The sequence below is a fragment of the Myiozetetes cayanensis genome, unplaced genomic scaffold (assembly GCF_022539395.1).
Source record: "Myiozetetes cayanensis isolate MyiCay16 unplaced genomic scaffold, myiCay2020 scf29, whole genome shotgun sequence".
In the NCBI taxonomy this organism is placed as follows: domain Eukaryota; kingdom Metazoa; phylum Chordata; class Aves; order Passeriformes; family Tyrannidae; genus Myiozetetes; species Myiozetetes cayanensis.
The window spans coordinates 4995679-5021970 of record NW_026087510.1 but is presented as its reverse complement, the minus strand read 5'-3'; the positions used below and the strand labels follow the sequence as shown (position 1 = coordinate 5021970).

The 26292-nt window shown below is 53.4% G+C and overlaps 1 protein-coding gene across 5 annotated transcripts in view; it reads right to left on the bottom strand.

Annotated features, from left to right (window-relative positions):
- NECTIN1 (nectin cell adhesion molecule 1) overlaps positions 1-26292 on the bottom strand; it is a 90978-nt gene that overhangs the window by 37706 nt on the left and 26980 nt on the right. For all 5 annotated transcript variants that reach the window (XR_007629852.1, XM_050322963.1, XM_050322966.1 and 2 more), the window contains exons 2-5: positions 12282-12632; positions 11239-11541; positions 10665-10782; positions 8664-8815 (exon numbers count right to left, since the gene is read on the bottom strand). Coding sequence is in view for 4 of the 5 variants with exons in the window: in XM_050322963.1 (XP_050178920.1) it covers positions 8664-8815; positions 10665-10782; positions 11239-11541; positions 12282-12632 (924 nt within the window). In the remaining variant the exon portion in view is untranslated. The remainder of the gene's footprint in view (positions 1-8663; positions 8816-10664; positions 10783-11238; positions 11542-12281; positions 12633-26292) is intronic.

Sequence of the window (26292 nt, the reverse complement as noted above, 5' to 3'; positions counted from 1 at the left end):
GACAGATGGAAGGGGGAACAGTGTCAAACCATGCGGAAACGCGCCCCTCCCTCCATGCTCTCATTGCCAGTTTGGGGAGGGGAGGGCGGGGGGTGGGGGGGTGAGGGGGTGGGAAGATGAGGGTAAGGAACAGGGAAGGGAAAAACTAGGGAAAAGGGAATAGGGGCGTCCTCTGGGTGAAGGGGGGCAGCTCTGCCTCAGCGAGGGGAAGGCGGCGTGCCGTGCCAAGCTGGCCAAGCCTCATGCAGGAGCCCCGCAGGCTGGAAGCAGTGTGTCCCTCCCCACCCCACCTGGTCTCTCCAGACGTGCTCAGATCCCACCAGCCCAGTGTCTTGAGTCCGGACGCTTTCCGCTTTAGCGGGTGGCATCTTTTCCAGTTCCAGTTTCCTCCCGGGGCGCACTGGCAGCCCCAGAGTGCTCCTTGACGGGGAGCCACCCCCAAAACCCCAGCCCAGAGGTGGGCACCGAGATGCCACAGCTGCTCCGGGAGGTGCCACGCATGGACACACCGGCTTTGCATCCCCCTCCCGGCACCCCAGCCCAGACCACAACCAGTTCGGTCCAGAGCAGAAGGCACCAGCACCTTGTGATCTCCCACTCACACATCCACAAGTGCTGTGTGGCTGCTCAGAGTCCTGCAGGCTCCTGACCCCGTGTGCTGACCCTGGTGACTGTTCTCTGCAGCACAGGGACACAGACCTCCCACCGCTTCTTTTTCTTCCACGGCCAGCCCAGTGCCACTACTCATGCTAATCTTGTTCCTACAGTTACCCTGACCCATTTTAAAAAAAAATAAATAACTCAAAAGAGAAAGAGAAAAAGAGATGAGAAAGCAGCTCTCTTCCCTTTCATGCAGTTCAACACCTACACTTTGGCACAGATAAAGTTTGATTCAGGACTTAAATCAACTTCCTGACGCTCCCTGGGCACAGTTACAGCCCCTGGCCAAACTCAGCTTTCACACAGTGCCTGTTGAACACCCGTGTCCACGAGGCATTAAGCACCACATGGTTGTCTCAGTCCTTCACCTGCCTCTGAGTTTAGACAGCAGGCGCCTGGTTAATGCCCCATGGCAGCCCTGCCCTTGCACACCAGGCTCAGACCTCTCCCACTGCTTTTCCCACCCCCAAGGCCTGTCTGCCAGCCCTGCTCTGAGCTGCAAACCTTTGGTGCTGCTCTGGAGCCTCCTGGTCCCTCACTTTTTACCCCAGCGGCCAAGGAGAGGTGCAGGGCGAGCAGCAACCTCCACGTGCCCTCCCAGAGAGCTGCCAGGATGGGGAGATGGGGAAGGAGGGGCTCAAAGGCAGCAGATTCCAAAGGGATATGAGGCAGTGTCTGCCTCCTACCCCTCTTCATGTCCCTGCTGGCAGGGAGTGGGATTCTGCAGCACAGTTTAGCCCAGCAGCTGAGCAAGAGGGGAGAAAAGAGCTTCCCCCCAACAGAGGCAGTTCCTGAAACAGCTGCAGATTTTGGACAAGGGCACTGAATTTGAGCAATTGCTGGCCTGATCCATAAATGGGGCTTTTTTTTTTTTTTATTATTTGTGCTTGAAAGCTGATTTATTCCTGCCTTTCCTGAGACGACAACAGCATCTTGGTCTCTGCAGTGCTGCCTTGCCTTGAGCAAAGCCTCATGAGGCTGAACCCACACAGAGAGCAGCCCACTGGGCAGAGTGGGCTGGGGACAGGCAGATGGGGGGGTCCCTGCTGCAGCCAGAACGAGGAGCAAGATGCTGTGCAGGCAGGAGGCAGCATTTTTCCAAAGGCAGCCTTTGGAGCAGCAGCAAGGGCATGTCTTTCAGCACAGGGAGCTGGGGCTGGGTTCTGGAAAGCCAAAACCACATGTTGCATCAACAGAAGGCTTGTCACAGCCAGCTGGTTAATGCAAAACCTCTCTGCAGGGACAGCAGGAAAAGTCACGTCCATAGTCTTGGCTGCTGAGGGCTCGGCCTCAACCACACTGCTCCTTCCACCTCCCCAGGCTGCTCGTTGCCCTCACAGCCTCTGCAGCCCCGTGCTGCCCAGTTCCCAAAACTGGGCACAAAGCAGGGACCACCTGGAGGCTGAGTGGGAGCAGGGAAAGACCAGCAAGCAGCTCAGTCCCCAGGGGCTCTATGTTTTATTTTCCCACAGCTCCGATCTGAAGCCTCTTCCCACCCTGCTGTTCCTCTACAGCAAGGCTGGTTTTGTGCACAGGACAAAAATCCACCCCTGAAAAGAACCCAGACGTGGTGTGCAGCGTCCCTAAAAGCCACCACTGATCCCTCTGCCTCCCTGCTCTGGAACACAGATCTGAGAGGGGCAGTGTGTGCCCGATTTCTGAAGGAGCTTGGCCCACTTTTCCCTTCAAAAGCCTCGTTAAGCAGTCCAGGTTGGACGAGTGAAGCGAAAAGCGTGGGGGTGGGGGGATGTTTTTCCTACCTTTCTTACAGATATTTATTTTTTCCTGCCCTTTGTGCTGCCCACCCCTGAGATAGCACCTGCCCACGTGCCGCCCCCCTGGCACTGCCAGCGCCGTGGACACGAGCACAAGCTCACGCCTGGGCTTCACACGTCGCTCGGGGAAGGAACTATTTTCTGCTCCCATCCCATCCCAGCCCCATCCTCCTCGCAGTGGCCCAGTTCCCATGCCAGAGAAAACAAACCCGAACTGTGGGAAGAGAGGGAGAGGGAGGACGGGGGAGATCACAAGCCAGCAGCCGAAATCATCCCCTCCTTGGCCACGGTCTCCTCCCACCGCGTCCCTCCGGAGCGGGCACGAGGGGGGCTCTGGGGATGCCATGGGGAAGGTGGGAGACCCCGGTGTGGGGGAACAGGAAGAACAGAGGGGTCAGTGGTCCAGGGAGGAAGGATCCTGGCCACTCCAGAGCCCAGCACTGCCACTGGATGGCGGCACAGACCGGCGCTGGCTCCGGAGCAGGGTGGGCACTGCTGGCGACCCTCACCGTGGCCTCCAGGCTGCAGGAGCAGCGAGGGTGGGATGAGCCAGGAAGGGAGGAATGTTCCCTGGGAAGGCAGCAGTGTTCCCAGACAGGGCTGTGCCTCTGCCTTGCAACAAGGTGCCCCGGTGCCAAGGCAGGTGGTGAGCGGGGACCAGAGTGTCACCTGTGCCTTGGCCCCTGCCGGGGTGCCCCCACCCAGCTCCCAGGTTAATTAATGACTGGGACAGGTCTGACCACTTGGTTTCGTGTCTGGGGTGCAAAGAGAGAAGAGTTACAGCCTGTGGAGGGAGGGGGCAAGTGTGGGAAAAGGAGCCCTCTTATTGTGTCCAAGGGGGGCGTGAAATTTCTGGAAACTGGTGCGATTCCTGAGCGTGCTTGGGGGCCCCCATGTGAAAAATCCATTAGGAAGAGTCTGGAGAGAATTAAAGCCACTGTGAAAAGCGGCCTGGAGAAACAGGAGACAGCAGAGCAGAGGGAGGGGGAACAAGCCAGGCTTTAATGCCAGCACAAAAAGCCTCCCCCCTCTCCTGCCACCCCCCCAGCCCTCATAAAAAGAGGGAGTGCTGTATGAATAGGAATTAAAGCAGCAACACTATCTGCCCGTGCCCGGCTCTGCCAGCTGTTGCATTCAGCCCAGCTTCCTGTCCCCGTGCCAGGAGCTGGACCTCTGGGACAGCAGCTGGGAACGCCGGGGGGTCACCCTGGGCTCTGCTCTGGCACCCGGCCGAGCCCACAGGTTCTCTTTGATCCCTCCATCCACGGCTCCAGGCACCTCCTGCCTTCCCCCTGCAGCACCCCTGGGCACAGCAGAGCAGCCACTGCAGTGACAAACCCTCCCCATCGCTGGAGTGGCCTCAAAAATGAGGCTTTTTAAAACCCACATCTCTCCTCCTAATGGCTGGCTTCCAGTAAAAATGAGGCGCATGCAAATCATCCCACCTGCCCATCCATCCCTTCCCTAACGCCTTTTGAACCTGCTGGCCAATTTCAGTGCTATCTGACGGAAGGAGAATGATCCAAAATTAGCCCTCTCATAAAGCTCTTGGTGAAAGCTGGAGAGGGATCCTTGGCAGAGGTGGGAACTAAACCTCATTAGACATCAGAGAACCCACAAGGACAAGAGGCTGCTCCCAAAGGGCAGGACGGGCCCAGATCAGAAAAAGTGTATTTTTAGACACCAGGTAATTCTTCTGTGATATGCAGATCCACGGGAAACCAGCTTTCAAAAGCCCTTCTGCTCATCACACCGCTTGGATATTTTAAAAGACTCTACTTCTTGTGGACACGTTTCTTCTTGAAGGCACATCTCCATCCTTCTGCCTTCAATCATAAAGACCAAGGAAAAAACCCAGCACCAGCCAAACTTCTCCCTGCAACCACAGGCACTGAGGAAAACGTCAAACTCCACGAGAAATCACCTTCTGGACACGTGTCAGCCCAAGCTGCTCCTTGCATGAAGCTCTTCCAGAGGAAGGCTCTGGATTTCCTTCTACCTTGCAAAACCAAACACCCGCCGCAATGGGAAGCCAGGGAGAGCAGCAGCTCTGGGGAGGAGCAGGAACCTTAATTCCAATGGATTCATGGGGCTTCCCAGTTCCCAGATGGCCTCAGCAAACACAGCAATGACTATGTGGGTGTTGTTTTTTTTTTTTAAGAGGCAGATTGCTGATGGCAAACTTTCCCTGCCGGAAGAGTCCACGCCAAATTACCCCAGGACTTTGCCCCCCGCGCTGTGTACACGAGTGAAGATAAGGAGATACCTCTGGTCCTGCCTCAGCCTGGAATTTGAGAAGCCCATTGCACTGCTGCCCTCTTCCCTTCCCCTCTGCACCTCTGTATGCCCACCTCCAGCTCCAAGGGATCCCGCCCTTCCTCTCCCTTCCAGGGGTTTCTTGCGCAGACGGAGGGAGAGGAGGTGGTGGAGGGGTGGAAAAACCACTGGCAACTAATCCAGGAGTTCAGCAGCTGCCACTGGCATTTCAAGAGTGTGACGGCTTCCAGGCCAGATGCCAAACGTGTCTTAGGTTCTAATCTCTCCACCAGGTCACCTATCACCTGTCAGTCAAGCCCTGCTCCCGCGGGGGCCGCTGGCACAGATGCCACCAGACGGGATGCAGCAGACACTCCGGGAGATTAGCATCAGACAGACACCCCCCTTCCCCCAAGGCTTGTTCCTCTTCATCCCCCAGCCATACATCCTGCCACTTAAAGCTGCCTGGCCGGTGGGTGGCGAGGCTTTGGGAGCACCTGCTTTAGGCTTGGGATTTAGGACTTCCCAGAAAGGGCCTTCCCTGTGTGCTCTGAGCCTCAGCAAAGCCCTGCTGCTGCACGGCAGAGGGTTCCAGCCAGCCCAGGGGCTGTTTGCAGTGACCTTGCTGGGACGAGATCACTGCTGGTGTGTAAATAACTCCCTGCTGCAAGCCAAGCAAACTGGGGGGGTGGTGATCAGCCCCTGCCAGCTTTTCCTTCCCCCCAAGGCCAGGGCTGGCACAGCCTCTCCCTGCTCCCCCAGCTCTCCTCTGAAGGTCCATGAGGAGAAGAGATGCTGTAACATCTCCCTCCTTGTGCTGAAGGCAGTACACAAGCGGGTGAACGTCCCCTGCACACACACACACACACAAATGTATATGTACAGACATGCACAGGGGATGTGCCTGCTCTGCTGCACACAGAAAAGCACATGTTCATAAACACATGCACACTCACACGTGCAAATGCACTGGTGTTTTGTTCCTGCACACACAGGTGAGTGTGCAGCAGGGCATTCCCTCTGGGAAGCCCATTTCCACAGCCAGGAGGAGCATCAGGGTGACACAGGGGTGTGTGTCCATGATCAAGGATACAAATGGGGTCACACACGTGCCATGTCCGTGGCCAGGACACAAATTAGGGCCCTACAGGTGTGTATGGCCACGAGCAGCCCCCTGTGCAGGACCCCCACACCCCACACACCTGCAGCCTCCAACCACAGCCTTTCATTATGTCCCCCACCCGCCTGCAATAAACAGTGACATGTCACACTACATGGCTGGGCTGCGACTGACAAAGGTCCTGCAAGGCAGGGGAAGCTATTATAGGAACAGATTGCTGGAATAAAATATTAAATTTCCACTTATCAATCTCTTTAATGCGCTATAACTCTAACAGAAGCATTCAGCCTTCTCCCTCGGAACAAGTCTCCTTCCCCATCAGGGGCCAGAACCAGCCCTGCACTCCTCCTCTCTGGGGCCTGGAGGAAGGATTTTGGGTGGCAGGAGGGGGGGATATAGGGAGGTAAGAAGGGGGAAAAGCTGCTGCAGGGTTTTCTCTGCATCAGCCTTCTGTGTTGTGTTTTTTTTTTTCCCTCCCAAGGCTGGCTGCTCGCTAGATTGAACTCCATTTATTGCATGCAGCTCTTGAAAGAGGTTTCGTGGTCCACTGACAATCCCTAAATTGCCTGCAAGACCCAAACAAATGTACCTGTAATAGCTGAGCGAGGAGGGCTCAGCCCTCCCCAGCACTGGCCTAATCGGTCCTGAGGGAGAGCTGGATAAACATATTCAGATCCCATGAATTATTAAAGGCTTTTTTTTTTTTTTAATGTGGTGGAGGCCTGGCCTACTGGGTTGGCTGCTAATCCCTCCTGTCAGGGCAGCAGTGGGTGTGCCCTTCATTCCCTCTCGTTTAACCTCAACCCCACAGTTCGGACCTTTGGGAATAAACTGAGATTACAGGCAGGCAGACACCAACCCAAACCCCAAAATCCTGCCAGTCCCCACTTCCTCTGCCAGCTCTGTGCTGATGGAGCGTGGGAACAGTGCTCTGCCAGCCCTCTGAAGAACCACCAGGAAGGGACACACTTCCAAAACCCCGAGGGGGAACCCACAGCCCCTCGTCCCCAGGGGAGCCTGTGCCTGTGCAGGTGAGTTGGTGCAGGGGTGCTGTGGTGCTGAGACACACTCTCAAAATCTTCTGCAATAACTGTTCCACCACCTACTCTGTGACTGGGGGCTGGGTTTGGAGGCTTTTGCCCTCTGCTCACTGTTCCAAATGTGAGCCAGTGTTCGAGTTACTGCGTGGGATGCGTTTCTATCGCCGAAGGGAGTCAGCTCAGCTTGTTCCAGGCACTGCCTGCACTGTCCCAGGAACGCTGTGCCTTTGGTGGCAACTCCCATGGCATGGCCAGCAGCTGATTTTGGCCATGACCTTCCCCTGGCTTCAGGCACTTGGGAGGGTTGGGCAATGAGAGCTTTGTTCTCCCACTGCCTTTAGCTGTGGAAACAGCCCCCAGAGAAAAGCATGCACCAAGAACACTCAGCAGGCAAGGATCCAGGACAGGAGGTGTGAATTAAAGGCCTGCTACAGTGATAATGATCATAAATAAATACTGGGTAATTAGCATCTAATTAGCACGTCCCATCCATTGACCTCCAAGCACTTGGATAGAGGAAGATTAGCCTGGTTTACCCATGTTACAGAGAGGGGAACTGAGGTGGTGAGGGTGCCAAACACAGAGTTATTGCTCATTTTAGCTGCCCTGGGCTCATATTTATGCTTGCTCAGCATTTACCACCACAGCAAGCGGGTGGAGGGGGCTGGAGCTCAGCCCCCCTGAGAACCCCATTCCATCACACTCGGGTTAAACAACTCTCCAAGGACTGGGGTGGCTCTGAGGGGTGCCTGCTGGCAGCACAGCAGGGCTCTGACTGCCTCGAGGTGGGCAGCAGGAAGGACTAACAACCCCAGGAACCTGCCCTGTATTTCCCTGGGAAGCCCCCAGTGGCCCCATCCAGCTCACAGGGTGACTGGGGTGTTTGCAGCCCAGACCTCATTGCACTGAGGTACTTCCAGCTCCCCTGAAACCCACAACTGCTGGGCACTGCCTGTCATTAACCCACTGATAAACCAAATCTGTCCTTTTACCCCAAAGGAATGGGGTAAACTTCCCTTTCCTGCTCTCAAAGCACCAACAGCCACTTTTCTCCTTGGGTGATGCCTTGCAATGTCACTTTGACTCTCCTGAAATGAGGCCATTGCCATATGGTATTTCTTTTCTTTCAGCTATTTCTTGACATCCCTTTCTCTCCCTGACACTACCTAAACTTCTCCACAGGTCTCTTCCTTGTTCCTGTGTCTAAGCCGATTTGCAAGTCATCAAATTCCTTCTGCCTCAGATGACATCACATAGCACCAGTGTCCCAATGCCTGCACCCTGTGATGTTACTCCTTTCTGGAGCCCAGACAAAGCCACTCCAGTGCCCACTGGAGAAATCAGCCAGGTGAGCCAGCGCACAGACCAACAGGGCAGTGGAAGGAGCTCAGATGAAAAATCATGAGGGTTACCTAACACCAGAAACACCAGACATCATCCTGCACAAATGACTCATCCATCTCACGCCTTGCAGCCTCGGTGGCAGCCCATATCCTCATCCTACCCCTTCTTCTCCCTTCCAACAAATATCTCCCTGACATGTCTTCGCTTTTAACACGCCCAATGATCTCTCTGAATCCGAAGCAGACAGACAAGGGGGAAACAAACTAGAACGTACCTTGGTGCAAGAAAGGAAAAGACAACACGAGGAAATGGAGGGGAAAAAAAATCCACGGCAAACCAGCGCAACACCAGAACAGAGCAAAGAACCTCCCCCCTGCACCCTCTGCACCACCTGAGGCTGAGGAGATGCGACTCTCCCTCCCCAGCTCCTCGTCACCGTGTTCCAGAGCACACCAGGTGTGGTCCTACCTGTCACATTGACCTCCACCAGGCCCGAGCGTGTGCCGATGGCGTTGGTGGCCTCGCAGACGTAGGTGCCGGCCACGCTGTAGGACACGGGCCCTTTGAAGTAGATGGTGTTGTTCTGGATTTCCACGCTCCCTGGCAGAGTCCCGTTTGGCCTGGGGAGGGGACACAAAGAGCGTGGTTGGCCCCAGAGGTGACACCCGGTGTCGCAGAGGAGGCACCGACACGCTGGGGCTGCTTTTGGGCAGGTCCAGGAGCTGGTGGTGCTGTCTGGAAGGCACCCCTTGATGCGGCCAGGAAAAGGACACAACCTGACCCTGCTCAGCTCCAATTTCCTGCCCATGTAACACTCCTGGGCAGCTCATCAGCCAGTGTTAATTGCAACTCAGGCTCTAAAAGAACAGTGTTGATTTAAAGCCCTGCCATCTATGACCTGCCCGTGTCAGAACAGCAAGTGTGAGGCTGGAATAATGCAAAACTAGAATAAATGAACAAAGGCAGATACAAAAAAAATAATATAAAAAGCCCCTGTGTGTTAGGAAAAGACACACATGGCCTGGTTATCCTTAATTACTGAAGCAAAGTAAAGTAATTACTTCTCTTAGGCAATTAAAAATTACTCAAGTAATTCCTTCCCCTCCTCCCGACCCAAATGTGCACATATTGTCAGCAATTTGTAAGAAACAAAAGGGAATAACGGGGGTATAATTAGGATTGTAAAGAAGTGCCTAAATGCACATGCAGTTATTTTGCATGTCTACATGCACACACAGGCACACACCAAGAGCAAACATTTTAGTCTTTCCCAGCTCCACCGATCCAGTGATCCCAGAACTGATGGAAGAACAGAACACCTCACCCTTGGTCCTACAGAGCCCTGAATCTACAGAGACAAGGGCACATCATGCGGGGTGGGATGCTAAAGAAAGCCACTGCCTCCTCTAACAGCTCCCCTGACTGTTGCTCATCACCACCCAAATGGGAGGGGAGGAAAGCACTGCTGGGTTTTACATTCCAGGCAGGAGCAAAACAGCAGCAGCAGTAATTGCTTCCTGACCTCCAGGAAGGGGAAGAGGAACATCTGAGCACAAAAATAGCCTCAAGTGGCACCTTTTCTGCCGTGGGTGCATCTTGGCCTCTGAGGCTTTCTTGGAAATGTTATGAGGAGCCCAAAGAGCCCCTCAGAGTTTAAGCCAGACTGGCAGAACCAACAGATGGAGAGAGCTGGGGATGAGGACTAGAAAAAAGGCAAGAAAAACAATCCTCTTCAGACTTTCACTTTGAACAGTTTGATCTGGGAAGAGAAACGAGAGAGAATATGCTCCTTGCAAAGCCATGTGGAGAGCCTCTTTCCTGATGACAAATGCCAGCTGAAAAGAAGAAAGAATCCATTTGATCTTTCTCTTTTAAAGCTACATGAGTGCTTAGAGAAGAGAGAGAGCAGCAGAGAGAATCACATCAGGTTGTATCAATTCCCATCTGACTCCCCAGACACCCCTCACTCACTTTTCATGTCTCTTTAGTGTTTTCAGCCAAAAGCTGAAACCCTGGAGGATGAGGAATTGGTTCTGTTTAATGTCAGTCACGTGGGGATCTCCTGGAACTGATTCCAGGGAAAGGTTGTTCACACACAGACAAATTTTGTGCTATCTGTGCCCCTTTAAGGCAGGGAAATCCTGGGTTATTTTCCAGCTCTGCTACCGAAGCACTTGGTGGTGGCTGGGCAAATTAATCACCTTGTCACATCTCAGCTGCTTCACGTCACCAGGGCAGAACATTATCCCAGTGAGGTGAGAACAGGAAGTTTTCCTGGATATTGAGGCTGCAGTGCTGCTGGCAGCAAGTTTCATCACAGGCACAGGTTCTACCTTGGAGTGACACCGCTGACACTAATGGGACTGGGCCCTAATTGACCAGAGGGTGAGTGAGGTGTCTGCAGAGGCTCCCTGGCCCTCTTGGAAGGTGACATGTGCTGCTGAGAGCAGAGGCACTGGAGGCACTTACAGCTTCCATTCGTAGGTGTGAGCTGGGGGGTTGGCATCAGATTTGCATATCAGCTTCACATCCTTGCGGTTGAGGAACCAGTTGCCATCAAAGCCCTCGATGGTGACTTCTGGCTCATCTGCAGGGGGAAGGGTGGAAGAGAGGGAAAAGCAGTAGGGAAAAAAGGAGAGGACAGAGGGAAAAGGAAAGGAAAGAGTTGTGGAAAAGCAAGGAGGAGAAAATGAAACAGGAAGAGATGAGGGGGCAGGGGTGGGAGAAGGAGAGAGATTGCAAGGAGGCAAAGATGACAGGACAAGAAGTGTGAGGGAGGGGAGCAAAAGGGATGTGGCAGAGGCAGAGAGAGAAGGTGTGAAAAGGAGAAAACATATGATTATTCCAAGGGGATCACTTCAGTTTTCACTCTCAAAATAAAAGAGAGCATCCTCCACCAGACCAACATTTCCCCTTCCGAAAATTCTCTTCTGCCAGACTCTATCCCAGACTTCATCCCGCACACACCGCAGGGACTGGGCACTGACCCCTGCCCCCAGCCCTGCCCCCAGCCCTGCTCCAGGCCCTGCCCAGGCCCACTCACACTGCACGTTGAGGGTGATGCTGTCAGTGAACCTGTCCAGCTGGTAGTTGACCACACACATGAGCTGCTGCCGATGGGCCTCCCGGCTGGGCACCAGCCGGTACCGGCTGATCACCGTGAAGGTGCCGTTGCTGTTCCTGATCTCCTGGAACTCCGCCTCCCCCTTCAGCTTGGTGTCCCAGGTGACAGTGCTGGGGGGCTTCCCGTTGGAGGAGGTGCAGGTGGCCACCAGGATCTTTTCTGTCCTGCCAGACTTCGCGATGAGCGGCCTCTTGGTGCCCTCCATCCAGTTCGTGGGCTTGGCTGCGAGGAAGGGCAGAAAGAAAAGGGCACAGTTAACAATTTATCAATTAAGAGATGGTCAGCAAACCAATGCTACCCCGCCTACTGCATCCCAAGAGACATCTGGCACCAGTGTGACAGACCTTGGGGTGAGTCCTTGATGATTGCCAGCAATTATTCCCCTATAAGAGTTGTTTTACAGCAGTGCTTGTGCACCTTGCACCATCCACCTGTAGCATCTCTGGGGAAAGAATGGTGGAGGTGCCCACAGTGGGAAGTCAATCCTTTCCTGCCAGAGGTTTTCAGCCCTATGTTAGAAAGAAGCTGAAATTGGAGAGCAAACAAGTCACGTAGACCTTGGGTGGGTCTGTTCCTTCCCAACCCTAAGCTCCATGGACAAGCTCTGCTGGTGCTTAGGATCTCTCTCTTGTCTTTTCTTTCTGTTCACTTGGCAGTTACAAGCTCATTAAAACTCACCACTCCCACAGGGGACTGGCTGCTGTTATTGCACCTGCTTTAAGAGTGTAGATGGGGGGAAAAGGGGAACTGAGGCCTGGGGAGAAGAGCAGGTGTGACAGCTCAGCGAGCCACCTGCCCTGGGCTCCCTGCACTCCACTTCTTCCCAATCAGCTTGAAAGCTCATCCCAGGCAAAATTTACACCCAGAGATCCCCCTCTGCCCTGAGCTCCGGGGACACGAGCCTCAGGTTCCTCCAGACCTGCCGAGCTGGAGGCAAAGGGCTCACCCCTCCAAAGTCTTACCCAGCACAGTGAGGTTCAGCTGCCCTTCCCGGTTGCCGGTGGGGAAAGTTGCGAACTCACAGATGTAAACCCCCTCATCCTCCAGCTCCAGCCGGGAGAGCTGGATGGTGCCATCCTTGAAGGAGGGGTTCCGGAACGTCACCCTCTCCTTGTAGGGGGAGAGGATGGACACCCCCATGGCAGGGTTGTAGATGGCCACATTCTGCTTGGTGCCGTTGGTGGCCTTCTGCCACGTCACCTGCGTGATCTTCACATTGGGGAGGGGGTTGGTGAAGCTGCAGTGCAGGACCACGTCTGTGCCGATGAACCCCGACACGGTGTCATTGACCAGGACGGTCTGAGCTCGCAGTCCTGCAATGGAAGGGGAAGGCATGAGTGTGTGTGCCCTGCCCAGACAGGGAAAGAGAGAAACAACAAGGTTATGGGGCATCAGGCTCATGGAATCCCTTATTTATCCTGTTTGCTGCTTCCTGGCACGGCTGACACAAGAACAGTCTATGGCTACAGGTGCTCAGTACCTTCTGCATCCACCTGCACCTTCACTCCTTTCAATCAGGTGTTCATAAACACCTTCTTCCCCACAACTGGTGCTCACTCTTCACCACAGTCAGCCAAACCAGGGCTCTCGATCACCAGAAGTTTGGATCAATAATGCTTTCCTTCCTTTTGTCTTCAGCTCTGGGTGACACCAGCTCAGTTATGGTAAATATGCAGGGCATGTGTATCTGGAGGCATGTTAAAGGGCTGATATTTATCAGCACAGCACATCCTAACATATGTTAACACACACTCACACATCCATTTAATCCCACTGGAACTGCATCAGTAATTAAAGGAGCTGCAGACTCAGCCCTCATTGCAGGGCAGCAGTAATTCCCGTTTAAGAGTCACTTTACAGCACTGCCCATACACCTTGCAACATCTACCTGCATCATCTAGATCATTTCTGTGACCCTTTTTAACCCCAAAGTGGCAGAATTTAGGAACTTTCCATCTTGATTCTGTGGAGTAAAGATGAAAGGGGGCTTGGGAAAAGTGGTGGCTGGAGTTCGTGACAGTCCTTCTGGTTCTTGATTCCTCCCCTGACAGATGGAGAAAAATGTTTCCCACCAGACTGACCCTGACATTCATCTTTGCTGCCACTGTGTCTTTTCCCAATCTGTACATTTAGAGATAATACTCTGGTAATTATACAGCCAGTATTTATATGATAAATACAACGGAGAAGCAAGGTGGTAAGAACAAGAAAAGCGGGTTTTGCTCCCTGCTTCTGGCAGAATCTGGAATTGGATGTATTCTGGGAGCCTGAGAGTAAAGGAAAGAAAGGGATAATAAAGAGAGAAAGATGTACAAAGAGTGAGCAACATGAAGGGGTAACGAAAGAGAGAGAGGCAGGGGAAAGAAAAACGCACAGGGAGAGAAACCAGACAGCATCTTCTGACTGAAATGTCACCCTGCCCTGCTCCTGCAGGGGATGAATGGGCTCCCTGTGCCAGGCCAGAGTGAACTGCTCAGTGTCAGCCCCCACAGATCCCTGGCAGGTGTACCTGGGACTCCTCCAGTGAACCTGAGCAAGGCTCCCCTCCCGCAGTTTCACACACGCACAAGTGCAGGCAGACTGAAGTCTCCTCACCCACAAACACGCAGGCTCCACGCTGCCCTCTCACTCCGTGCCTGCTGCTCTCAGCCTCATCCCAATCCCCACATCTCATCTACGCCTCCTCCCTCTCCCCTTCTCCTTCCTGTGACCCCGAGGACAAGCCTCAACAGCCCAGCCCGGCCAGGAGACGCCACCAGCTGACCACAGCCATCAGCAGTTCCGACCGAAACTCGGCCTCCAGAGCTTTGTGTGGACTTGCCCCCTTCCCTGAGCCAAGCCCTGGTTTGCCCCACACCCCAGCACTGCAGCTGGGTGCTGAGGAATGTTTTCCAGAGCTGCTTTACAGCCACAGCAAAGCACTGGTGCCCTCATGTGCCTGCATGCACGAGTCCTTTGAGGCTCAGCCCAGCTGGCAGGGTGCACCTCTCCCCTCCCAGTGTAGCCAGGGACATTTTTGCCATGGTTTTCCCTCCTGAAACCAGAGGGAAGGGATGTTGCTGCTCTGAAAAAGTCATATCTGGACCATGTTTCTCCACTGGAGGATGTCCCAGCAGTAGGACACGGTGAAGGACTTCTCTGACACCAGCCTGGTCTGTGCCCACAATGCCCTTCCTGATGAAATGAGGGCATTGCCTGGGTTTAGATGATGTCATGCTGGGATTTGAGGAAAGAATGGGTGGATGGGGAGGGGGGACATGTGTCCAACATGCCCTGCAGCATATGCTGCTCCTCGCAGCCTGGAGGTGAGCGAGCCTCTTGTGGCGTTGCCCACACCCGCGGAGGTGAGGAACAGCTTTGCCAAGCAAAGTCTGGCTCTGAAGCCTTCAGAGCCTCCCAGAGCATGTGGGAGCTTGCTGGGGAGCAATTCCAGCACGTAGCCAGGGCCTTGGGAACAGCCCACCACCCTCCTCAGCACTGCCTGGCTGGAGGTGTGCTCAGCTCCCCCTCCTTCCCCCAGGGCTGGGGGAGAGCGGATTCATCAGCACCCCTTTCATGAAGGGCTCGTGCCCCCAGGTAGAGCCTGCCCAGGGCTGGGGCGATGGCACAGCTGGCTCTGCTCCCACACAAGCTCCCTGACCCCCCACAAAGGCCCCAGGGGATCCCTTTGAACCGGGATTTCCACATCCCAACAAAGAGGCTCGGGAAGCAGTGGCCCCGGCGTCTCCTCGAGGTGCCAGAAGAGCAAGAGATGAGCAAAACTCCAGAGAGGAGAGGATGGAAAGCCACCAGCTTCTCCTTGGAGAAGGGCAGACAGCCTGTCTCTCCCTCGTGGGACATCTAACTGCACCTAAGCTGTGCCCCTTAAATAAGGTTACAGTCGGCCAACCTAGCAGGGAATGCGATATACAGCACAGGAAAGATCAATCCATACCCTCACTTCAGTCATTACCATGCCCTTCCTTTATGCTGTGATTTCCCTGCAAATTAATGAACTGATCCTTTTAAAAATCAAGTGATTTTTCTTGACCTTGAGTGGTAGCAACAATTCCCAGTGCTACCCTCCCTCTTCCACCTTCTCCCTGCCATGGGATCCATGCATCCATGCAGACTGGACTTGGACAAAAATTGGAGAGGAAGTGAATTTTTGGAGCTGATCCTGAACCAGGCCCCAGAATGGTCCAGCAGAACCCTCTCCCCAAGTGTAAAGAGCCAGACTTTTGGCCAGGGAAAAAGCTGGTGCCAGTTCAGTGAGCGCTGCTTGCCAACAACCAAATGCTGCCAGAGCTGGGATTCAGGCCCCTACACGTACCAGCTTCAACAAAAACACATTCCAAACTTTCTCGAGGCTTCAGGGGAAAAGGGAGGGGGAAAAAAAAAATGACACCCAGCAGAAGAAATAACAAAACAAACAAAAAAAAAATACCCTGAAAAACCCCAAACACTGCACGGAAATGGTGTTTCCTTTCCAGGTGGCTGAATAACTCATGGCTCTTTTGCAAGAGAGGATGAACTCTTTATGTTCAGCTTCCCGTGCTCCCCACCCTAGAGCAGAAGGCAGAGGGCAAACCAAAAGTGCTGCCACGCTCTTGGGAGCAGTTGTTTGCAAGGTGGCTGGGCTGGGCTGGCGGGTCTTCCCTCGCCCCGTTACACACTCAATAATTCATCAGGGCAAATGCACAGATAATTGATGGCAACGAGCACGCAGGGCCGGGAGAGGAGGGGAAAATAAAATCACTAATCAGCCTCTGGAGAGGGTTGAACACATTAAACTGGATGTGTGTGTGTGTGTGTGTGAGTGCAGGGCTGGGATTCGCCTCGGTTCTTCCCTGCTGAGCGATCTGTGTGTGGTTGGTGCAGCAGAGAAAAGGCTTGGGATGCATCCTGCTGTTGGCACGTCCCGTGCCAGATCTCCCAGTGCCCACCAATCCGTGCTGACACCTCCCAGGGGCAGCCAGCACACGAGGAAGGATTAGCTGGATGGGTTGCAGCTTGCCTGGGTTGCGTTTTTATTCATTAGGTTTTGTGGTGTTATTTTTTTTTTTGTCAAGGACCAAAAAGGCCCAGCTTGTGTGCCAAAGACATGTTGGTGCCAAGGCCTCATTAGTGGAGACCTCTGAGATCCTACTCCTCCACCTTGGCCTCTGAAGTGGTTTGTGTTGATGCCTTTCCCCACGATCCCAAACCCAGATATTCTACCAGGTCGTGCAAGGCCTCGGGGGCACCGTGCAGAGCTGGGGCTGCCCTGAGGCAGCGGGCTGGGAAGGAAGGTCTGGACTCCCTGGGTGTGAGGGGCAGTGGGGAAGGAGCAGACAAAGTGGCAGGTGGTGGCTCTTGACCCTGAAAACCCTTTCTCCCAAGAGCCCGGTCGGTGCTGTTACGTCGAGGCTCCCACACTTGCAGATCTGGTTCTTGCTCCCCCATATAGAAAGCTCTGGAAATGATCTCCAGGCACTTGTGAGCTCTGACACAACACTGAGCCTCCGTTCAATGCCTCTTTGTTAACAACCCTGTGAACTCCACGCTGCTTTGCACAACCCTGCCTCTGCTGAGCCTCTCACCAATTTCTCCCCCTCCTGTTCCCTGATACTCATCTCGCCCCCGGGGCATTGAAACAGCCCTTGGCAGGAGTGTGATGAGCCACCCTTTGGTGTGGCAATATCATGACTGATGCAAATGTCAGAGGGATCACTCCTGACAGTCTCTGCATCACTTAGAACCAAACTGAAGGGTCACAGCAGCCGGGTCTTACAGAAGGACAAATCGACGCATCGCTTTCAACCTGCAAAGACCCTGCAAAAATCACCTGAGCTCGAGACAGCACCTTGGCAATGGCCAATGATGTCCCACACGTGGCCCCACACGCCTCACAGACACTACAAACAGATGTCCAAGAACTTTCTATGAGGGGAAAAACAGGATGGAACAGGAGCTCAAAACTTCCCACTTGTTGGCACTTACAGATTTCTCCCCTGGTATTTCTGAGCTCACCTCTCAAGTCTTCCCCTATTTTTAAGTGGAAAACGAGGTCTGAAACGCCACACAAGCTGCCTCCAACAGCCACAGGTGCGTTACAGGCAGGGTGGGAAATGGGAGAGAAGCTCCTAAAAATCCCAGCGGGGGAATTTCAGGTGGCAAGAAGCAAAGGTGTGAGGTGGCGCCTGGCCAAGATGTTGGGGTTAGGTACCTTTTCTTCTTGCCAGGGAGGCTTTGTATCGATTGCCAGGCATATAAATCAGTGCTGTGCTGCTCTTCCAAGAGCACAGTGCCTGCCTCACCCTGTTTACTCCAATGGCTTGAAGCCCACTGCTGGGAAGGAGTGGTCTCCAGTGAGTCAGTGGGCTCCTGTGAGTCACCCCCACGAACTTCCTGTGACATCCAGACTTTCACTGGAGGTCCCTCTGTCATCCACTGATTCAGCCCTGCCCCACTTCAATGTGGAGCTGGAGCACCACAGGGATTAGAGGACTCTGAGTTTCCAGCACAGGGGGAAGGGGACTTAGAAAAGGGAGAGATGAGAGAGAAAAGAGATGAGGCAAGATTACAGCTCCAGGTGACATGGCTGCACATGAAAGGGTTGAGATAACACCGGGATGGGGTGGAGGGAACCCCAAGAGGAACTGCACCACCCAAGCACCCCTTCCCCAGCCAGGAGCTGTATGGGATCTGACTGGGAGATGGCAGAGCACACAACTGGCCTGGGCTGGCTCTCAGCCAAAGCCTTCTCAAACATGGAAAAAACCAAAATGGGCTTTGCTTTGGCTTGCAAATGGAAAACACACAGGAGGCCCTTTCTCGGGGTCACTGGTGCATCCCCAGAGCCAGCACACAGCAGGGGCAGCAGGGATGTTGTGATCCCAGGACCACTCAATGCCTTGAGTGAGGTCTCCAGCCAGCCCTTCACTGGGTCAGGGCAGTGGAGATGCCTCTGGGATAAAGCAGGGCTGCCTTCTCTTGCCTGGGCAGTGTTCCCTCCTCGGGTAAACAGAGCACAAAGCAGCCTCGGGACCCACTTGAACGAAAGCTCCTTCCCAAAGGGCCTGATCCACTGATGCTCCACTTGTTCTCTGTTATGGTTTGGGAAGCCTGTTCCTTGAGCCACCACTGGGATTCACACACAGGCCCTAAGCAAGACCTTATTTGTTCCAGGTGTTCCTCACAGAAAATGAGGAACGAAAAGCAGAGGCCAATGATGGGCCACAGACTGAACAGACAGCAAAACCCAGAGATGAACACCAGACCAGACCAAAAGATCTTGCTGCCCGTGCTTCAACCTTGCAAACAGCCTCAGCTGCAGCCAGCCCCTTGGTTCTCCAGGAAAAGGGCTGCAAACCAGAGCAGTGGGATGGGAACAACTGCGTGCCTTTGCTCCCAGCTCTCCCTCTCCGCCTGGCTCTCACACAGCTGCTCTGCTTCACCCCCCAAGTCAAGGGGAGGGGACCCATGCCCCATGGCAAGAGCAGGGAGGCTGGCAGAGCAGAAAGAGCTGACACAGCGCTGGGAAAGGCCTTCCTGCAATAAAGCTCTGAAAGCCCATGCTCAGCAACAAAGCACAAAGGCTCCCGGTCCCCGCGGAGCAGCCGGAGCCCGGCCCGCCCCACCAGCACGTCAGCTAATCCTGGGAGAGAGAGCTGCCAGTTCCCACACACCTGAGCAGCTCAGCAGGCTGCCCTGTGCCTCCACCTGACGTGCACCACTGCTCAGCACTCTCCCCTCCACGATGCCTATCTCCCCGAGGCCTTTTGGACTGGACTTTACTCCAGCTCCTTCCTCAGCTCTTTTCCCACCATGTGCTCTCTTGCTCACACCCTTCCAGTGCCTGGGTTCACAGCTCTCATCTCCTTTCTCCTGTGGCCTTGTGCAACTTCTTGCAGCCAAGTCACATCTCCTTCTGCCCCCCTACCTGTCTGCACAAGCAGGGACAGAACTGCCTCTCCACCTGGTGCTTGTCATGTTTGTTCCTTTGACTTGCCCTCCTTCCATTTTAGCCTTACAAATTTTCCCACCCCTCTTGTGCCTCTCCAACACCACCACCACCACCACATCCCAGGCCTCTCACTCGCCTCTTCTCATCCCTAGCCACCATCTCCTCTCTGGAGATGCACCAATGGATATGTCCAGGATCATAAATTCTGCACTGGGAAAAGCGGGCAGCTGGACAGGCAAGGGCAAAGAACAAAAAATTCCAAGACCCTTCTCTCCAGAGCGAGCTGCCTGCCAGCAAGGAGAAAACCAAGGTGTTCTTTGCTTACCAACTCTGACCTGTAAGCAAGAGAGAAGACTGAGAAAGGGGACCACATGCAGAGCCAATGCTTATTTGGTGGTTGGGTGGGGAAGAAAAGAACAGTACAGCTGGAAAATCAAGTGTGGAGGAGGGGAAAGAAGCTGGAGCACTGAGCAGAGGGAAGCTAATTAAACTGAGACTGTCCTGAGACCTTATCTTGATGGGCTGAGTCCCCACCTGTACGTGTGAGTGTTTTCTCTGCAATGCCTTTTTCTTGGGCTTCCTTATAGCCTTGGATGGTGCTCAAGGAGTTTTGGTCCAGTGCTAAACATCCTCCCTATTAGAGCTCTCCAGGTGCTAAGGAGGAGGGATTTAATGAGGAGCTGTGAAGAGGGATCAAGATAGTAACCCATAGAGAGCCTCACTTCCGAAATGAAGGAACTTGAGACTGAAGAGATTCGATCAAAACAAAAATAAGCTTGACGGCACAGAAAAAGAGAACAGCAGATCCTTCCTTCCCTCCCTGGGCTGAGGGCTCAGAGCTGGAGCAGGAAATCGGGGAGCTCTCTGGGTTGGATCAGGGATGACTCACTCGCCTCCACAGTGGGAACGCGACAAAGCCGAAACTCTGCTGACTCAGGCGTGACTTCAGCCAGGGTTAACAGCCAGCCCTCATCTGCCTGCCCCCACCACCCAGTTCCCTCTGTCCCTACCCAAATCCAGCCTCTGTTATCACAGGGGGAGATGCCAGGCCACGGGAAATCACCAAAGGATACAAACCCCGGCCTCCTGTCCAAAACATGGTGAAGAAACACATCCCTGCCAAACCACGCTGGTGTTGGCCAGGCCTGCAATCTTCACGGAGAGGATCAAAACTCCCACTCTCCTCCAGTTTTAAATGCACGTTAACAAGCAACAGCTTTCTCTCCGTGGTTTTGCTTTCCCTCTGCCTCTCCTCCCATTATCTCCCAGGACATAACACATTGCTGGGATTTCCCTGTCCTCCTGGAGTTAAAAAGGAATGTTTTCTCCTAACCAAAAGTGGGAATGCCAGGGCTCTGTTCTTCTGTAGTTTGCTCCAAGATAGAAACAGCCGAGTTTTTTCGGAACCGGAAAAACGGGATGTGCATTCTGGTGGCTGACAACTGAGGAGAGATCTTTGCAAACAGCACGAATGCAAACATGGCACCAGCAGATGCAAGGGACAGACCCCCTTGGCTGGCTGACTGCCTGTGATTTCTCTCCTAATGTGTTTTATCTTGCCCTAGAGACATCTCTGCGGGGAAGAGGAAGAGGCTCAGACCTCCCAGCTCTCTCTGGGTTGTTCAAGGATTCCTGCCCGTGAACAACAGCCCCGTAAAAAGAACAGTGAGCACAAACACACCCAAATGCAGTGCCCTGCCTGATTTCCAGCCTTGCTGCTGCTCAGCTTTCTCATCACCAAGTCCCTGTGCAAGGAACTAATTCCAGAGATTTCACCTCTCCCCAGATTTAGGATCTCCACAGTGCAGAGGCAGACACGGCTTCAGTCCTACCTGGGCCCCATCTGTAGGAACAGCTCTGCATATTTATGGAGAGCTTTGCAAATTCAAAAGACTTTTCAAACAGTAACTAATTAATCCTCCAACACCCTGAGAGGCAGGAAAGCATTATTACCCCTGCTTTCAGGGATGGGGAAATCAGAGGTGCTGAATGACAAAGAGATGTGCCCAAGGCCACCCAGGCAAGCACCGGCAATCTCCCTTGGGTGGCTCGGTTAGATGTGGACATCTGCATATTGTGGTGGCAATTCTCACCTCAGGAAGCAGGGATGGAGGCATTTCTGGGAAGGCCCCACAGCCCCACCCACCACTCATGCAAATGGCAAAGTCACCCTCACCATGGAGCTGAGCGGAGGGTGGCTGGCAGAGAGATCCCCATGCTTGGTGGAGATGCAACTCCCATATCTCCTGAGGTCACAGCCCCCATCCAGGCTGCCTGGGGAGTGACTGCTGAGCTTCAAGAGGGCTGCACAGAGGGGCCTGCTGAGCCTGTAAGACCCAGGGATGTAAACAAGTGACAAGACCACCCATTACAGGCAGCCTGTGCATGAGCATCTGAAGGGGGGGGAAGGCAGTGAAGGGTCAGAGCCCAGACCTCCCACCAGGGGTCATGCTCCTGTCTGGTCACAGCCCTGGGATGCTTTGCTTTCCTGGGAGACCAACACAGTTATACTTGCCCAGAAAGGTGAGGGCAAGCCTTGAGGAGCAGGAGCTCAAAGGGACTTCTGCAGGAAAAAAGCTGCTTTAGTTCACAAAAAACAGGGAGAACACCACGTTTCAGGTTGGACACCTCTCCGTGGGAGCACTGCTCTTGCTGTGGGGGGGGACAAACAGGAGTAACTGGTGATGAAGACTCAAGAGCTGGACATCCTTAGTGCAATGAAGGGCACAGATCAACTTCCAGGAAGAGAAACTAAGGGTTTCTCCACACCTGATTATCTCCTTCTCAAACAAGGTGAGCTTTGTGCTTCCAGGTAGCCCCAGGGAGGAGCTGGGCTGGGATGCAACACTCAGGAAGCTGCCACTCAGGGGGTGGAATGACAGCCTGTGCTGAGTGACTCACCCCACCTCTCATGCCCAGGTACAAAGGTGTCCCTTCAAACACAGCCATCTGCACTCGGGTTGCTGCTGTTTGGGTTGGGTTTGGGGGCCTCTCAGCACATTTTCACTTTTATTCCCATACCTGGGGGGGTGCCTGAGCAGGGAGGTTGGGACACCCACAGCTCTGACGGGAGATGCAGGCAGCTCCGAGGCCTGAACCCCTTCCATCCCAGATTTGCTCTGAACCTACTGCTCCCCAAATCTTGACTGCTGAGAGACAAGCCAGAACCCAACAGCAATCAGTTCCCCACGAAGATCTATTAACAGCCAACAGCATGGAGCCAGCCAAGAGCCAACACCCCATCTTCCAGCCTCGTGCTGGAGAAACCAGCCCCGGAGTCTGAGGGTTAAACAGCCCAGTTGGCCTCAATTGACATATTTCATTGACTTTCATAGTTATTTCATTGACTCCTGTTAAGCTACATCAGCACCAGGCCCACTCTTTCCTTCTTAGGGAGGAATAAGCCACGTTCCAAAGGCTGTGGATGCTCAGCAGGGCAGATGGATTTTCCTGTGCCACTGGGGAGAGCTCCAGTGAATCATCCCCGTCTTCAAAGAGCAGGAGGTCAACTGCTCTCTGGGGACTCCTGTGTGCTCTGTCCCAGCTCAAAACTGAGGACTGACACAGCTGCCACAAAAATGGAAAGCATGTGATGAAAAATAACTGGAGCTAGTGGAAAAATTTCCGGCACAGCATATTTTTCTGATGGAAAGTGCCATTTAGTCCAAGCCAGAACTACCCACTGGAACGTGCTGATTTTGGCAAAATTCAATTAAAAATAAACCAAAACCAAACCAGAAAGCCTTTTGATAAGGTTGAGATGGTTTTTCCTTTTGGATCCTCATTCCTTTTAAATGGTGTATGGTAAAACACTGACCAGAGCTGCAGCCAGAAGGGAATGCTTTGCCTGTCATGGATTGGGACACTCTGGATTGAGCCAGGCCAAGGTTCTCTTTTGAAACCTCATTTCTGTGGAAATTTTTCAAATGACAGTCTGAAAGCAGAAGGAAAACTCCCTCTGAAACACCCAACATCCCCACTTGCATGCCCATCCTGTGTTTAGTCATCCCCACAGCCGACCTTTCCAACACCCAAGGAGAAAGATCCCTGTGAATCTGCCCACCTTCATCTTCCACAGCCCACTCTGGGCTCTGGTCCAGCTGGATTCATTCTCTTCTGGGTCTCACCCCACCCTGGTTAGGAGTCCTCTGGGGGTTTGGGCCACCCCCCCCCCCAAGCTGTGTGGGACCCCAGCACCTCTCCCTCCACTCCCTGTCTCTTCCTCCTTCCCGACAGACGGATTTGCTCCCACCCTCCACCTGCCTGGTGTGCCCACCTCCTCCTCCTTCTGCTGTTTGTGTCTTTCCACTCACTAACAACTATTTAAGAGAACTTCTGTTCTTTTCAGACTGGAGGGAATAAAGAGGGAGAGAGAGAGAGAGAGAACACAAGCCAGACTATTACATTTTTCAGCAGACACGACAATATGGACACAGTTCCTGCAGAACACTGTACATTTTTTAAGACAAACTTCACCCCAAAAACGTCAGCCAGCTCCTCTGGTGGCAGGAAAAGCAACAAAATGAAAGGGTCCTTCAGGTCTGCACCTGAATTTTTAACTTGGAAAAGCTGGAAACAAGTGGGCAAGATCTCTCAGCACGTGGCTGGGCAGCCAGGAGGGTTGAACAGGGCGTGCAGCAACCTGGTCTAGTGGAAGGTGTTCCTAAATGGTCTTTTATGCCCAAACTCATTGACTTTCTTGACCTACCACGCCATGTCCCAGCTGGGGACCAGCCCCACACGAGGAACAAAGGAGGAACTGTGCAGAATGAATCCCTAGGAGACAAAAAACACCTCCCCCACGGTGCTGGTGCTCCACAGAAGGATGGGACAAGCCTGGCCACGGCTCCCCTGGGTGCTTCACCACCTCTGCACTTGGCAGCTGGGCCTGGATGGCTCACAAGCTGCACAGCAGCTCCAGTGTCACTCGCTGGCCACCCCTAGAGCAGCCACTGCTTGAACTCACAGCTGTCCAGAAACATCTTTACTTGTTGCTCGGGTACCAAGGTGACAGATATAACACAGCTGGATGCTTGACTACCTAAGAAGATGGATGGAAGGATATAAATAGCTAACAGGAAGAGAAAAGAGGACAAAAAGTCCCATTTCCAACTTGGTAAAAAATACGACCAGAATCACAGCGGAGAAGGACTTCCAGAAATAACCACATGGGTATTAAAGGAATGGAAAATAAATTAAAAGAAAAGAGAAAGCAGGGAAAAGGAGATTAAAAGGAGCTTCTTAACTTGTTTGAACAGTAATTTTCCCATCATGGAAAAAAAGGGTTAATGCCACCTGGACGCCACAAACCCTTACTGGTGGTGAGGTACCCAGAAACTTCAGTGTGGGGAGTGACAAGCAGGCAGGGGAAAAGAAAGATAAGCACATAGATAAATGCCATTAACTCCTATTAGTGCAGGAGTTAAGAGAGTTCAAAGGCTCAGTCTTGAGGGTAGAGGTCTCATGGACTGTGTCTGGCAACTGTGTCTGCAGAAACTCTGAGAGGAGGCAGTTAAACAAACCAAAAGTGTCTTCCTAATTCTGGGAAGGCACCAGACCTGAGAATCTTTTGTTTCTGATGCTGTCACAGCACCAGATCTATGGCAGTCACAGGGAACTCTAAACAGATCAATAGTGTGGAGGGCAGACCAGTCCAAGAATGCAAGGGTGATGAGCTCTGCATCCCAAGTCAACCCCGTGCCCTGAGCCAGCAAAACACAGGGGTGATGAGATGGGGGGAACAGAGCTGAGAGCACCAGAATGATGTGCCCCTAAAGGGAAATGAAGAGCCTTCACTGAGGGGACAGACACACCTTCCTCAGCAGAGATCCCATCAGGAAGAAGGAACACCCCTGAAATGGAAAATAACAGGCTCTCTGCAGGGTGAGAGGACACCCCGTGTGCTCCCCAAGGTGCTCCCAACCCTGGGGGCTTCACGAGCTCAAGGAGCACCGAGAGAAGGACGGGGATTTTTTTGCTGTGCCTGTCCTCCAGTGAAGGACTCAGGCAGGGGAGCTACAGGAAGCCCAAGAGGAAGGGGAAGTTTACAGCTGTCCTCAGAAAAGTGAACGTGGCCTTTCCTCTCAGAGCTTCCATATCCCTTGGGAAAGCATAACAACTTCTGTGCAAGTCTGCACAGCATCCTCTGGGAGCTGGAACCTCAGGCCTGACAACTCAGTGGCATAGTGTGAATCCAAAGTAATTGCATTGTTTGCTCTGGGAATACTCCAGACACACTTGGCATAACACAGAAATAGACTCAAAATCCTCTTGTTGCAGGATCTACAAACCCTCTGCTCTTTCACATGCCTAGGATGTGTTTTTTATCTTCTCCCCTGCCTTCTTTCTTTCCATCTCCCTGATTTTAGAAAAAAAAAAAGGTATTTGAGTTCCTGCCTTCACTCTCTCACTGTGTGATGAAATCTTTGTATCCTCCAAACATGCCTTGCAGAGAAGGGGTTCTCTGGAGCAGACAGTGAGGTAAGGGTCCCTTGGGCATAAAGACAAATTATCTGCAGGCAGCTGTTTGGGCTGCAGGGTTAAGCCGTTTTAATTACCTGGAAGCAGAGCAGCAGCCGAAGAGTGGTCAATGTGTAAAGCAAGCCCTGCTGTCCCAGAGGGGCTGGGATGTCTCACTGAGGCTGCCTGCTGATCCTCTGCTAGATTAAATTCCCCTGCAGAGCTGGCCTGCAGTTTTATGGCAAGGGGGATAACTTTCCTGCACCTCGGAGTGCCATGTTTGGGTTGGGGCAGTGCCTGTGATCCCAGAGCAGTGAACTGCAAACCTCCCACCTGCATCACAACACGCCCTGCAAAAGCCAAGGAGCCACAACTCCTGCAGGGTTTAAAGCTGTTGCTTTTCCATTCCTGGCACTGCAGAGAGGCAGATTCCTGGTGTCTCTGTCTGTCCCCATCCCACCCAGCCCTACCCAACTCCCAGCAGTTCCCCACGGTTTGTGGTCCCCTCGTATCCCTGCCATCTTCCTCACGTGGCCACAGAGTGAGAGAAAATGGTGTTTGGGTGTCTTTGGATGTGGGCAGAGGGA